General features: G+C 46.9%; 2 protein-coding genes across 5 annotated transcripts; both read left to right on the forward strand.

Annotated features, from left to right (window-relative positions):
• The first annotated feature begins 1,079 nt into the window (after positions 1–1,079).
• LOC112558225 (galactoside 2-alpha-L-fucosyltransferase 2-like) lies at positions 1,080–6,801 on the forward strand. 3 transcript variants are annotated; one of them, XR_003098099.1, is made up of 3 exons: positions 1,080–1,205; positions 4,400–5,704; positions 6,450–6,801. XR_003098099.1 is itself a non-coding variant. In XM_025228559.1 (2 exons), exons 1-2 carry the CDS (start codon positions 1,181–1,183, stop codon positions 5,578–5,580), a joined length of 1,206 nt encoding a protein of 401 aa, XP_025084344.1. In that variant the 5' UTR covers positions 1,080–1,180; the 3' UTR covers positions 5,581–5,860. The 3 variants fall into 3 exon arrangements, 1 of the variants encoding a protein (XP_025084344.1); XR_003098100.1 differs by having other exon boundaries at positions 6,477–6,801; XM_025228559.1 differs by lacking the exon at positions 6,450–6,801 and having other exon boundaries at positions 4,400–5,860.
• A 2,337-nt stretch (positions 6,802–9,138) lies between these two features.
• Positions 9,139–12,407, forward strand: LOC112557254. Of its 2 annotated transcripts, XM_025226998.1 has the most exons (4): positions 9,139–9,406; positions 9,581–9,627; positions 10,595–11,058; positions 11,140–12,407. In XM_025226998.1, exons 3-4 carry the CDS (start codon positions 10,621–10,623, stop codon positions 12,151–12,153), a joined length of 1,452 nt encoding a protein of 483 aa, XP_025082783.1. In that variant the 5' UTR covers positions 9,139–9,406; positions 9,581–9,627; positions 10,595–10,620; the 3' UTR covers positions 12,154–12,407. The 2 variants fall into 2 exon arrangements, with proteins under 2 accessions (XP_025082783.1, XP_025082782.1); XM_025226997.1 differs by having other exon boundaries at positions 10,595–12,407.
• The last annotated feature ends 1,499 nt before the right edge of the window (positions 12,408–13,906 follow it).

The following is a 13,906-nucleotide window of genomic DNA, read 5'->3' on the forward strand; positions in this document are numbered from 1 at the left end:
TTCATTAGCAGCATCCAATGAACTGTAACGGATCAACAGACACATTAGGGTTTTGTACAACCAGCTACCCTGAGTTGTAAAATGTCAGGAAAAGAAATCTTTAATAAACAGCACCTCTTTTCTGCCCCAAAAACATGCAAAAATCCTGATTTTTGCAAACTAAATGTTTATTTTTGGTCAGAAGATCTTTATTCAATTTAATAACTGCAAGCAAAGAGCAGTTTCTAATAATATTTTACTGTCAGACAATAATTACACAGAGTGAGGCACTGAGTGTGTAGGAGTCAGCCTGCTGACACAACCTAACCCCACTATTTGTTTACATCTACAAACCGACTAGAATGGGTTAAGAAAGGATGCTGCTCCACATATACAAGCTGGGAAAGAACGATTTGTTCCAGAACTTTGGACAGAAAGGACACGTGACACAGACTGTCACTGCTGACACAGTTGTGACCTCAAGATGATGTCTTAATGTGGGCGGACAACAACTGACCTAAACTCAAGACAAAAGTGTCCAGACGTGAGAGAATCATTAATATTACGAGTTATATGCGCTAACAGGACATCCGGGCAATCAACAAGCACAGAGGAGGGAGTAGGATGGAGGTCACGTGATTAGGGGCTGCTCCTCACACAAACATGTCAATAAACTGTTGACCGACAACTCAGGACACAACTCAGGACCATGGTAGAATGACAACACAAAGCTTTGACAACATTCCACAACATGGAAAGTGATGCTGGGTATCTTCGACATGGCGCACGTGCACAATAATGACTTTGGGCGCCGTCTGTCGGGGAAAGACAACTTGTCAAAGTCTACGTCTCAATACTCTGCCATTGTTGTACATTGTGAATGTAGTTTATCTGAACAGCTCGCGGAACTTTAATGTGACGCACGTGCAGTGCAGGGTCGGAGCCACGTGACAGACGAACTTTGACGCACACGGCTCCGCCCTCTTTGATGTGTTTAATTACGACGCACGCGCATTGTAGAGGAGGACTTGTGAGCACGTGACACGTGTCTTGTTGTTGCGGCATGACAACGTCATATTCACCAGCCTCTCTATGACGTCTTTTTTTCTTGAGAATGACGTTGTCCGAATGATGCACACAGTCTGGTGACGAAGTGCACGAGAAGAGTCTCGGTGAGGTCAGCAGACAGTCGTCTGCAGTAATGAAGACTAAACTGAGATTTCTTGGTGAGCCATGGCTGTACTCCAGTGTTCCTCTCTCTCTCTGTGTCCACGCATTGCTGCCATAATATTACTGGTGTTACAAACTCTGTGATGTAACATCTAACGGTTGTGCCAAAGGTCGTTACCAAGCAACGCGATGCCATGCAGTGTCGCCTTCCTTCAGCTGCAGCCGTCTGTTGTCTACTGTCGTGTCGCCCACAGACATGCGATGCCAGGCTTTTCCTGCAGCTCCGAATGCGCTGTATTTTTAATGATGTCACATCAAGGACTTCACTTACATCGGTTTATACAGACAAACGTTCACTTGTTATTAGCCGGACATGCACACAAGCAGCGACTCCATGAAAATATAAGCATGACAGATTCCAGGACTTTAGCCAACAGTACTCCACTTGTTAACCAGATTCTCTCTAGAATTTATTTTCACATCTGATGCTATACACCTGAGCTGAAAGCACAGATCAAGTTTCTTTTAACTGTCGACAAATCTCTAACGTACAGAAAACAAATTAGGTACCCATTCAAACGGGTGGCACAGCAGACCCGTAAGAAGGCTCACTGCCTATTCGTCCGCCATCCCACTCCGGACAATGAGTTAAACTTTAAACACAGTCGAGTAGAAGCTTGGTATATTTGTAAACAAAGCAAAAATCATGCGTGACAAAGGGTTGTGCCCTCACTTTCCCCCTGTACCACTTCCCAAGAGGTGTGGACTGGCAGGAGGAAGATAAAAGGAAGGTGTCAGGCTCACTAGGCCACCTGCAGGTTGTGGACTCACTGACCTCGAGATGGGACTAGTTCCCTGGCCCCCGCCAGTCCTCACAACTCTTACTCTTCCCATTATTCTCCTGATTTACAGCGCATGAATTCTACTCATGAATCTTCTTGCTGTGACTTTCTCCTGATAGTTCTGAACAATACAATCTACTTTTCTCACTAGAGGAACTGCTGTTGCACCTGGCCTAGACTACATTCCGTGTCAGCTGCCAACTCATATTCTACAGGTCTCGCTCCTTCTCCTTCTCCTTCTCAACATTTTGAACATCATTTGGGTGTCCGGCTGTTTCCCTCCCGTAGTGAGAGAGGCAGTCCTGGTACCCACCCCAACAACATGGTAAGGACCCTTCTGATTCCGATTCTTACCGTCCTTTCGCTCTACTAGTTGTCTGCAAAACTGTAGAAGGCAAGGTGAGTACCCGGCTCACCCAGCAGCTCGACTCAGATTCTCCTCTCCTACCTGCAGTGTAGCTGCAGACAATATCACAGCACCATGGCCATCGGGTCTGTTTTGAAACATTCATAACTGGTAAAGAGAATGTTTTTGGCAGGTTATTTGATTTGGAGAAGGTGTACGACACTCTCTGTAAGCAAGTATTCTGTTGCACAGTCACGCCATTGGCTTCTGGGGTCGTATGTCATCCGCATCAAGAACTTTCTCTCCCATCGCCGCTTTCAAGTCTGCGTAGGGTGACTAGGGTCTACCCTGTCTGCTCCTCCGGAACTGTAAACGGGCGTCTGTCGGGACAGAATGCTCTCACCTAGTCACTCCAACATTAAACTACATTCAATATGAAAGTCTGTCTGTCTGTCTGTCTGTCTGTCTGTCTGTCTGTCTGTCTGTCTGTCTGTCTGTCTGTCTGTCTGTCTGTCTGTCTGTCTGTCTGTCTGTCTGTCTGTCTGTCTGTCTGTCCAGGTTTGGCAGCCTCCTTGTGTGTAGATGACTCTGCTGTCAGAGGCCGATACCCACCGAGCCTCCAATGTCTTCACCTGTGTGTCAACGGTGTGCAGTAGTGAGAGACAGAAAACACCTTCGAATTCTCTCCTACAAAGTGTGTATGCATTCACTTTTGCAAACTGCGAGGTATGTTTGCACACCCATCTCTGTCACCGGCACGGTACTGACAGTGGCCCAGCAACTCACATTTCTTGGGGTCATCTTTGACCGCCAACTGTATCGTGCCCTGATCCGCTCCAAGATAAACTTTTGCTCCATCATCCGTGGCTGAGCTCGAGTGTCCTACCTCAGCGTTCCTGATCCCATGCATCATGATGGACTCCTCGTCTGTGCCTTTCGCACCACTCGTGTACACAGTTTGTACAAAGAAGCTGATGAGCCCCACTTTGTCCTCGCCGTCTGAAGCTGATTCTATCCCATGTTTGTCGTTTAAAAGGTCATCCTGGACACCCTGTCTACCCTGCTATTTTCATTCTCAGCCAAGGAGCCCAAACTATTATCCCTCCGTGCTGCACCTCACTTACAAACTGCTGGAGTAAATATTCAACAGGTAGAGCCTCTCCCTCTCCTGCCAGCTTCTCCTTGCACTCTTCCTGCTCCTGAGATTGGTCTTGATCTTCAGACCTCATCTTTCTACGACGCCTTCAGGAAATTCTCGCTCAGCATCCTGGATTCTGATAGGCCTGTAAATTTATATACAACAAAAATCTTTCCCAGTAAGTCTGTTTAGTGAACCATAACCCTGGTGGCCCGAGAAGGTCTGCCAGTGATTTGATGAAGATAAGTCGAGATTTAATGAGAAATGTGTGTCCGTGTGTGTTTGTGTGTGTCCGTGTGTGTTTGTGTGTGTTTGTGTGTGTTTGTGAGTTTTTATTTATTTCTATTTGTGTTACATAAATATTCTGTATTTGATTATTACTATTTGACTACTGTCTAGTCATAGTGAGATCTCGAATAGTTTCCATGTCTTACAGGTGTAGAGGGTATAAAGCATGTTTGTTCTCTTGGCATTACTGCGGCATTACACAGCGTTACACAGCGTTTCAATCGTTACACAGCATTACACATCATTACACAGCACGGTATTTATTTATTGCTCATATTATCAAACGTGTTTTATTGACTGCAGGGTGTTAGCTGTGGTAGAAAGCACCTGCAACAGCAGCAACAACAACGACGATGACGACGGCGACGACGACGATGATGATGATAGATGATTGATGATGATGTGTAATAATATTACAGTAACACTCGCTAGAGGATGCTGCAGATAGCGATCTCATACATTTACTGTGAAGAAGTCAAAGACAGTCACAAAGGACCAGTCAGCAGGAATATTACTTGCTGCACACAGACCCGTTGACTGCCCTCAATCACTGTACACGACCTTCACATCGTCTTCGTCATCGTTGCTTCCCCACTTTATGAGAATTTTTTTTTAATTCATTTTTTATGTTTACAGTTTTAATCCTCTGCGTCGTACTTGTTGTTCTTACCTGGGAGGTGTTTAGAAGACGCCATCATCATCTGGAGTTGGCAGTGTCTACCTTTCCTCACCTTGTGAGCAGCAACAAGAGCACCCAGTCGACAGGAACAGCCCACGACCAGGATTCTTCGACCACCTTGTACCCGACAGCTTCCGTCAATCACGTGTCCTCAAAGCCCGAAGATTCATCGCTAAGCAAGAGAACTTGGTATCAGCCGACCACTCTGTCCTACCCCACTAGTTCATGTGCTGGAGGCTGGGAATTCCGAAGCTCATCTACTATTTCCTCTGTCACAAACAGCTCGACAACGTTCGCTTCGTTGAACAGCCTCAACGGGTCCAGGGTGGTCTGCGCATCCCTCCAATACGGGTTGGGAAATCAGATGTTTCAGTATGCTTCTCTTTTAGGGATTGCCCTCAAAACAAACAGGATACCGGTCGTTTTGAAGAGTTCGTCTCTGTTACACGATGTGCTGCGTAATACTTCGATAATTGACAATTCTGTCAAATACTCAGATCAGTGCAACGAGAGCATCATGTGGGAGTCTGCATGTTGCAAATTTTCTCCACAGTTCTTCGAGCTGGATCCAAACAAGAATTATACGATTGGACTCTACCTGCAGTCGTGGCGATACTTCTTTGAACACGAGGCGGAAATACGCCAAGCGATGAAGTTCAAGGACTCTGTAGTGTCCCAGGCTCAGCAGGTGGTTGACAGCCTGCGACAGAAATACCACCGCACGCTGACAGGCGTCCACGTACGCAGGGGAGACTACCTGTACTATACTGGTCAGGGATTTAAGACAGCTCCTTTAGAATATCTTTTGCACGCCATGGATTACGTCAGAAAGCGGTTCGGTGACGTCGCTTTTGTTGTCTCCTCGGATGACGTCATATGGTGCCAGGAACAGTTTGCAAACGCAAGTGACGTCATTGTGCTGTCGGCCGATTCGCCGCCTGCTGTTGACATGATGACTCTTGCGTCACTGGATCACATGATCATGACGGTGGGCACGTACGGGTGGTGGGCTAGTTTTCTGAACCCCGGGGTCGCCGTCTACTACCGAGACTTTGTACATCCGGGTACATCTCTATCAGAAAGTTTCAACCCAAACGGAACGGACTACTACTGTCCAGTGTGGATTTCTTTGTCGTGAATGACATCGTCATCGTCATCAGTAGTGTTGACAGCGGGGATGTGTTTACTTGAATGTGTTGTGTGGTGGTGAGACAGTCACAGAGTAGTGTCACGTCTGTGGGATGTCGCCGGTGCTGATGTTGGTAAGTTTTAGGGAAATGAGAGGTCAGGATGCCGGGTTCGAGCTACTAGTGCGCTATAAATAGACTTCTGCACGTGAGAGCGCTCACTGTATGTGTGTGTGAGCGCGCATTGTGTGTATGTGAGCGTTCATTGTATGTGTGTGAGCGCTCATTGTGCGCGTGTGTGAGCGTTCATTGTGCGCGTGTGTGAGCGTTCATTGAGTGTGTGAGCGTTCATTGAGTGTGTGAGCGTTCATTGTGCGCGTGTGTGAGCGTTCATTTGAGTGTGTGAGCGTTCATTGAGTGTGTGAGCGTTCATTGAGTGTGTGAGCGTTCATTGTGTGTATGTGAGCGTTCATTGTATATGTGTGTGAGCGTTCATTGTGTGTGTGAGCGTTCATTGTATGTGTGTGAGCGTTCATTGTACGTGTGTGTGAGCGCTCATTGTGTGCGTGTGTGCGAGCGTTCATTGTGTGTATGTGAGCGTTCATTGTATATGTGTGTGTGTGCGTTCATTGTGTGTGTGTGAGCGTTCATTGTATGTGTGTGAGCGTTCATTGTATGTGTGTGTGAGCGCTCATTGTGTGCGTGTGTGCGAGCGTTCATTGTGTGTATGTGAGCGCTCATTGTATTGTGTGAGCGTTCATTGTGTGCGTGTCTGAGCGCTCATTTTATGTGTGCGTGGGCACTCATTGTGTGTGTATGTGTGAACACTCATTTTGTGTGTGTGTGAGCGCACGCTGAAGACACGTGTCTGTCATTGTAGAGGGCTTATCATCATGGTTGTCATCAGCTCCCCCTGTGGTTGTTGAAAGTGCTGATCAGACAAGTCACTCTCTCACCTTCTGCTATGAACAGAGGACTTACAGCTGTATACAGATGATACAAACGTGTATTTCTCTGATACAAATGATCAGGAGAATGACATCAAGGACCTGATACAATGAAGCTCGTGTTTACATTTGTCTTCCTGATGACTTTCTTGAATTAATCGTTCACGTCTTGTGGAGAGATTAATTGCCATCATCTCAACTTTGTGCTTTTGCACCTGTCCCATCTGCTGCGTCTAATGGGATTTTGTAATAAACTTTACAGCTCATTAAACATTTTCAAAATTCTGTTTGTTTACTCCTTGTGCCTCAGTAGCGGGTAGCAGTAAGACACAAGAGGTAAGCAATCCCGAGTAAAGCCACAACACTGTCCACCTTGTCATCAACTCACCCTGACAGCAGTCTGGTGCTCCTCACACTTCAGTGCTACAGAGACAGGGATGTGTGTCTCCATGGCTTTGGTAACTTGTGGATTAAGCTGAAGACCAGCCTGCGTGCGGTCATTGGTATTTGCATGTCATACCATTTGGTGTGTTGTGGTAATTTAGATATTGTTGTTGTGGACGAATGGAAGAGTAGAGTTTAAGCTGTCTTATTTGGAAGTCTACGGTATTGTTATTCTGTCCTCTGAAGTTTTCGGATGTAATAATTATTTTGGACGTCCCAAACTGGAGTGATCTCGTGTTTTGGTTTTTATTTATGAAAGAATGCGCAGTGTCCGAATGCGGTTGGTGACACTAAGGCAAAGGGGAGGAGGCGGGTATTTACCAAGATCTGGGGAGACAATATCCCTCCGCCCTTCACCCCTTCCTTTCTCTTGGTCAGCCGCGGGGTCGCGACAGGAGCGAGGGGAGTGAGTCTGGAGCGGGTATGTACCCCACTCAAGCTTTTGTGTATAAACAGCAAGTGAACTGCGTGCTGTCAGGTTGCTCACGTACCTCACAATCCCTCTCCTTAGTTTTCCATATTTCAAGTGCATGCAGTGTCACTGCCCCGTGCAGGTGTTGTGGTCCGCTGGCAGCTGTCTCAAAATCCATCCTGACCCCCAACCTCCCTTAGTCGCTAATGTTCGTAACCAAAGTAACATTAGGCTGTAGAACATAAGGGTCTAGGTATTAGTGGTGTAGGCGTTAGGTACAGTGGGATGGAACTGGTAGGTGTAAATAATGTAAATAAACTTTATATATACATCTGTGTGTGTGAGAGAGAGAGAGGGGGGGGAGAAAGAGAGAAAGTCAGCACAAGTGTTTTCATACTGTACTTTTGTCTTCTCGAATAAAGGAAATATTCCTTGCGAGTATGTTGTGTCGTCGCCTGCACAATAGCATCGCGAACTTAAGAAGCACACATGGTGAGACTGAGAACACAGAGCACACGTGGCGAGACTGAGAACACAGAGCACGCATGGCGAGACTGAGACCACAGAGCACACGTGGCGAGACTGAGAACACAGAGCACGCATGGCGAGACTGAGAACACAGAGCACGCATGGCGAGACTGAGACCACAGAGCACACGTGGCGAGACTGAGAACACAGAGCACACGTGGCGAGACTGAGAACACAGAGCACGCAGGACGAGTCAGAGAAGTCATCTGATCGAAGGAGGCACCGACGAGAAGACTGAGGGCAAAGCAGGGTCTGTTCTGGATTTGAAAGTCACGTGGGTGCGGGTGTGCAGCAGACGGGAAAAGCATACAGCGCGATGAACTAGACAGGGTAGCGCACCCGATGAGTAAGAGCCAGAAGTTTAGTCAACATTCTCCTCGGGAACATCTGTCTTCTTGTCTGGAACAACAAAGAGGAAGGGACTGCTTGGCGCAAAGGCTCTCAGGACCTGTGGCTAACTGGTGGCCCGGCCACAGTGTGTGGTTCACCGTGTCAAAAGTGGATCAGTCGACTATAATACACTTTGGACACAAGTCGACGTCGACGTGGATAGAGGAAGAACTGACTGGTAAAAATAAAGAAATAAACTGGTTGTTTCATTCAAGATCCGCTTACAGCCACTTAAAGTAGGCTGAGTGACGAGATTCGTCAGTCGAGGTCAGGAGGACAAACGCTTGGCGACACTCAACTCTACAAGTTAGGTTGATTTCTAATTGGCAACCATCATTACCAGTACTTCTCTCTCTCTCTCACACACAGCCCTCCATGCAAATACTTTGCTCTCTCACAGCCCTCCACTATAATACTTCACTCTCAGCCCTCCACTATAATACAAAGCCCTCCACTAAAATACTTCACTCTCTCACAACCCTCCACAATAATACTTCCCTCTCAGCCCTCCACTATAATTACTTCACTCTCACAGCCCTCCACTATAATACTTGTGTCTCTCACAGCCCTCCACTATAATACTTCACTCTCAGCCCTCCACTATAATACACAGCCCTCCACTAAAATACTTCACTCTCTCACAACCCTCCACAATAATACTTCCCTCTCACAGCCCTCCACTACAATTAGTTCACACTCTCAGCCCTCCACTATAATACTTCACTCTCTCAGCCCTCCACGGCCCTAACACGTGTACAGCCAGTCTGTGCCTACAAAAGGAAAGTATTTATAGAGAAGATTACGCCTCTATGAGAGATAACAGAAGACTTTAGGTGCAGATAGGTTGTTAGACCCAAAACTCAGGAGGAAACACTCTTTTACTCCGTAGCAGCAGTCTGCCCTCCCACGTACCCTCACTCAAGGTGTGTGCACTGCCGCCACGTCGACAAGGCAAAGGTGAAGAGTCGGCACAGGTGAGGAGCTGTGGGGCCACAAGATCGAAACGTCACATTCTGTTTAGAACCCAGTGAAGGAGACCACAGTGCCAAACATCACTTAGTTTTCCAGCAGAGAAAGACCACAACAAGAGAGAAAGCAGATAAAGTGTAAATCCAGGTAAGTGCGAACCAAGTCAGGTAAGATAGTGAAGACGTTGAGTATGCAATGCGTGACTGCACCTGTCAGGTAAGTTAGTTTACACATTCGTCAATTTTGTTGTGGTTATTTTGTTTATAAATCGTGCAAGACAGGTCCCCCCACAAATAAACAGCCTGTTTCTTGTGATTGCAGGTTGACGAGCAACACATTTCATCGAGAAGTCAAGAACAAGGCGCTTGGTATGAAACCAAATGATAGCCACATAGCCCAGCCTTGAGCATGTTAGCTTATTTTTATTAACAATAGAACTCAAAGGTGGTCAGGGAATGAACATGTAAGTAAATGATCACATGTAAGTAATTGATGTAAGCAATTGATCACAAGGGATATGGAGCCACACCATCTGTCACTAGTCTTCACAGTCTCTAGTAGATCGGGTATCCCTCTACTGGGTGGGCTTAGAGTGTCTTCCAGTCATACGGGCACGAAGCTCTAACAGTTTCAAGTTAAGTGATAGTCTTCAAATGAACTAGAGCTGACTCTAGTTGACTATTGGTATCTTCAAGCACACTTTCATCTTCCAAGTGAACTAGTGGTGTCTCCTAGCTGACTGCTAGCCTCTTTAAGCACACTAATGATATTACAGGTGTGATTTACCTAGCACATGATCAGGCTCATCAAGGACCATGCTCTCAGCGTTTGAGACAGGAGGAAGGAGACATGAACAGCGTATGAAGGACAGAAAGACAAACAACCTTCAGACAAGAAATAAGAGAATCATATCTAATAACTACGAACATCTCCAAGTTAACCACTATTGTCTACAAAATCACTGGTTACCAACTCTTAAGTTAGCTGTCAGTGTCTGCTGGTTAACTGCTATTGTCCTCAAACACTCCAACTCCCAGCTACCGGTGTGTCCAAGCTCCTGGACAGGTTTTGTCTCTTGCATTGACTTCTACCAGACACCTGTAGAGGTCAGGTGATTTCCGTTAGTCACACTAGTCACTAAGCAAACATTACCCTCGGAAGGGTTAGTTCCTTTAGTTAGGGCTAGGGTCAGGGCAAGCGTCACTTTGACAGCAAAACGTAGGCTAGTGTAGCTGTTGCCCGTCACGTGATTTCTCTTGGTGCTTCAAATTCTTCTCTCCGTCTTTCTTTCTGTCTTACTTTATTTATCATCCCTTTCTTCTTTCTTTGTTACAGTTGATTTTTTAGAACCAGACGTCCTCATGAAGAGTCGCCTGCCTGCTGTGCTGTCCCTTGGCGTGACGACCTCTGCGTCAAAGGGCAACGGCATTGTCGTTAAAAACAATGTTCAAGACGATGTAAACCTCTTGGAACACAAAGTGTATAGCACGATGCCCGCATGTGGACTCAGTACTCGGGGTGCGTCTGTCTATGGTGCGACTGTTGGCGCCCGAGAAAGTATTCCCAACGTGGGGCGGCGAGCACTCAGGTCCCGACATCCACTCGTGCTGCAAGGCTTCCCCGTGGGGGCGCCACACGCAGGGCAAGTAGTGTGGGCCGAGGCCCTCACATCGCCGGCCTCAAGGAGACCCAGGAACCATCGGCAGATAAATGATCTGGCTGTCAGTCTTCCCATAAAAACATACCCATCTACTCTCCGTCGTACCTGCGGTCAGTACTATGCACAACCCGATCAACAGGTGAAAGTGGGTGCTGGAGATCCACAGGTGAAAGTGGGTGCTGGTGATCAACAGGTGAAAGTGGGTGCTGGTGATCAACAGGTGAAAGTGGGTGCTGGTGATCAACACGTCCCTGTTGGTGTCGGTGGCTTGCTTCCAAGACAGAAAATTGAGAGGCTGCTAGTGAGTATTGATAGAAAGAACAGCCTTAGCGAATGCACAGCTAGGTATTCCCAAAGGCACCGCCAGCATCACCACAAAACCTACCTTCAGCTCAAAAGTCGCCTGCAGCACCAGCAGCTCGGTACACAGACAACATTCCCCGCCGAACACCTGCTGACTTCCCACAAAATACCAGTCGACCCTGTGGCGAGTCGACACCTGAAACTACGCGCCTTGGCCTATCGACACAAGGCTAGAGGCCGTGTACTCAGACAACACCAAACACCAAGCACTTTAATACGCTGGCACCAGGCACCAGACGGCGCCACAGGATGTAAGAGCGTTACAGAACACAGCCCATCCAATTATAGCAGAAGGTCAGAGGTCGAGAGGGCATCGTGTTCAAAGACTGACCCTCAAGAAGAAGCATGCAGTCGTGTTAAGCTGCCTCCGATCTCGAGTGGTGGCCAGCCTCGTCACCTGGACATGATGGAGTACTTGTGGGTGTACCAGGGCATGAGCCGACAGGTGTTGAGACCGCTCTCAGGATGTGAGGACCGGGACCCCACCTTCCACATGGCGTCCACCTCCCACTGCTGCATGTGTGTGGGCACCGCAGGGTCCGCCAGTGTCGCCCTCACTGACTGGAGCAGGAGACAAATCCTAGCATCCCCTACACCCACTCTCGCAACACTGTGGGTGAATGAAAGCCTCATAAATATGGCTAAAATTAGCAAAATAAATGCAAATAAGGACACAAAAGACAAAGGAAACAACTCCAGCAGCTTCTTGGTGCGGGAAGGTCGTCTATTAAACTCCAGAGACAGGAAGATGTCGGGTAATGGCTACGGCAAGAAGAAGAAGATAATCGTGACCTTGCCGGTCATCAGTCGAGACACGAGCAGCAAGGACCTACACAGTGATGATCGACATCAGGGAGTCGCCGACTGCTGACATCATACTACACAGCAAACCATGAAACCAGCTGTACGAGTTGCATCAAGACGCCTTCTCTTGAACATTTGTGTCTTTGTGTCTGTGTGTGCGCTGTGTGTAAATATATGTTGTGAATACCGTACTTTCATGCTGAAGACAAGAATTTTACTTTGCTGCCATGTCATCACACAACTACAGCATAATTGCTGCATCTTACTTAAAACTTTGCCTTCTGGTTTTTCTCTTCTTTTTTTTTACAAATAAAACAATCAAAAAATTAGAATTCGTTGCTCATGGACAAGGATGACGTAGAAAAGCGGATGGTACAGGTTTTGTATGTGACCTCAGAGCACTCGGACAGCGGCTGGCGGTTACACAGAGAGAATAAAACCCGGGGTGAGAACTGAGAAGACTGCTGCGACTTGTGTGTGTGTGTGTGAGAAAGAGAGGGTGAGAGTGTGAGAGAGAGAGTGTGTGTGTGAGAGAGTGTGTGTGTGAGAGAGTGTGAATGTGTGTGTGAGAGAGAGAGTGTGTGAGAAAGAGAGAGTGTGTGTGAGAGAGTGTGAATGTGTGTGTGAGAGAGAGTGTGTGAGAGAGAGAGTGTGTGTGTGTGTGAAAGAGAGAGAGAGTGCGTGTGTGAGAGAGAGAGCGTGTGTGAGAGAGAGAGAGTGGGTGTGTGAGAGAGTGTGTGTTCGTGTGTGTGTGTCTAACATGTCGCTGACAGCAGACACGCCCACTGCTGGAGGCTTTAGTAGTCTCGAGATGATAAAAAAATGCAAGTTTCAGATTAACTTTCGATAGCGTGTTAGATGTCCACAAGAAGAATAGAGACAGCGACTGTGGCAACCACCAAAACGACTTCATCGTCCTGCCAGAAGAGTTTCAAATCCAGATGAAACCACAGATCTACCCCGTGTCCTAACGCTAACCCAAATCGACCCACAACCCTAATTCAAACCCTATCATGAACATTAACGCTAATCTCAACGCTAACTCGTATAACGACTATTAATTAATCTTCACCATTTATACGGGTGGAGCCTCTCGGTGAAGCCGTCACATCAAAGAAAAAGCGGCTGTCACGAGACGCTCACACCCACGCTCGCGCGCGCACACACACACACATCCTCGCCACGCGCTTCCACGCAAAACGCTCGCCATCCACCCACATTGTTTTACTTTCCTTTCCATCCAAATGATTTTTAAAAATAAAACCCGATGGATTTGTGACATCCAGCTTTAGCCAGGTGAAAAAGGTCAGTCCGACCACAGTTCAACAGGGACCGGGTGGGTATTAACCCCAAGATGCGAACCCGACATCAGCCGGCGAAGATGTCTGACTGGGTGAAGTCCTGACCAGACTTCAAGTTGCCAAAGCCTGACCAGACTTACTAAGGTTTAAATTAAATTATTCAAGTGAAAGTCTGCGTCAGCTTTGTATTTTGAATCTTTCTGTGTAAGGTTTTGACCAAATTATTAATTGGAGAATATTAAATTAGTTGTGTAGTAAATTAAAGTGTGATTGTTAGATTTTAAGGAGCATAATTTTCTGTCCAGGTTTTTCTTTTTGTTTGTTTTCTTCCCTAATCTGTGTTCGTCATATGCTGGTGAGCTGGATCTTGCTGAATTTCATGAGGGGAGACCAGTAGGAAAAAACAGCTTATGTCTGTTTTCTTCGGTGGACCTCCATAGCTGACAGCGGAGGCTTTACAGGCGGACTTGCTGCAAACAAAGGTTATTGTATAAGAAATGTCTTACTGTTTGTTTTTAA

Source organism: Pomacea canaliculata, linkage group LG2, assembly GCF_003073045.1.
Source record: "Pomacea canaliculata isolate SZHN2017 linkage group LG2, ASM307304v1, whole genome shotgun sequence".
Lineage (NCBI taxonomy): Eukaryota > Metazoa > Mollusca > Gastropoda > Architaenioglossa > Ampullariidae > Pomacea > Pomacea canaliculata.

What these genes read in the sequence shown, in the direction of transcription:
- LOC112558225 (XM_025228559.1), top strand. Translation starts at nt 1,181, where the DNA reads ATGAAGACTAAACTGAGATTTCTTG. An exon ending in GACTAAACTGAGATTTCTTG is followed by an intron (nt 1,206 to 4,399) that starts GTGAGCCATGGC and finishes TTATGTTTACAG; the next exon opens with TTTTAATCCTCTGCGTCGTA.
- LOC112557254 (XM_025226997.1), top strand. Translation starts at nt 10,621, where the DNA reads ATGAAGAGTCGCCTGCCTGCTGTGCTGTCCCTTGGCGTGACGACCTCT.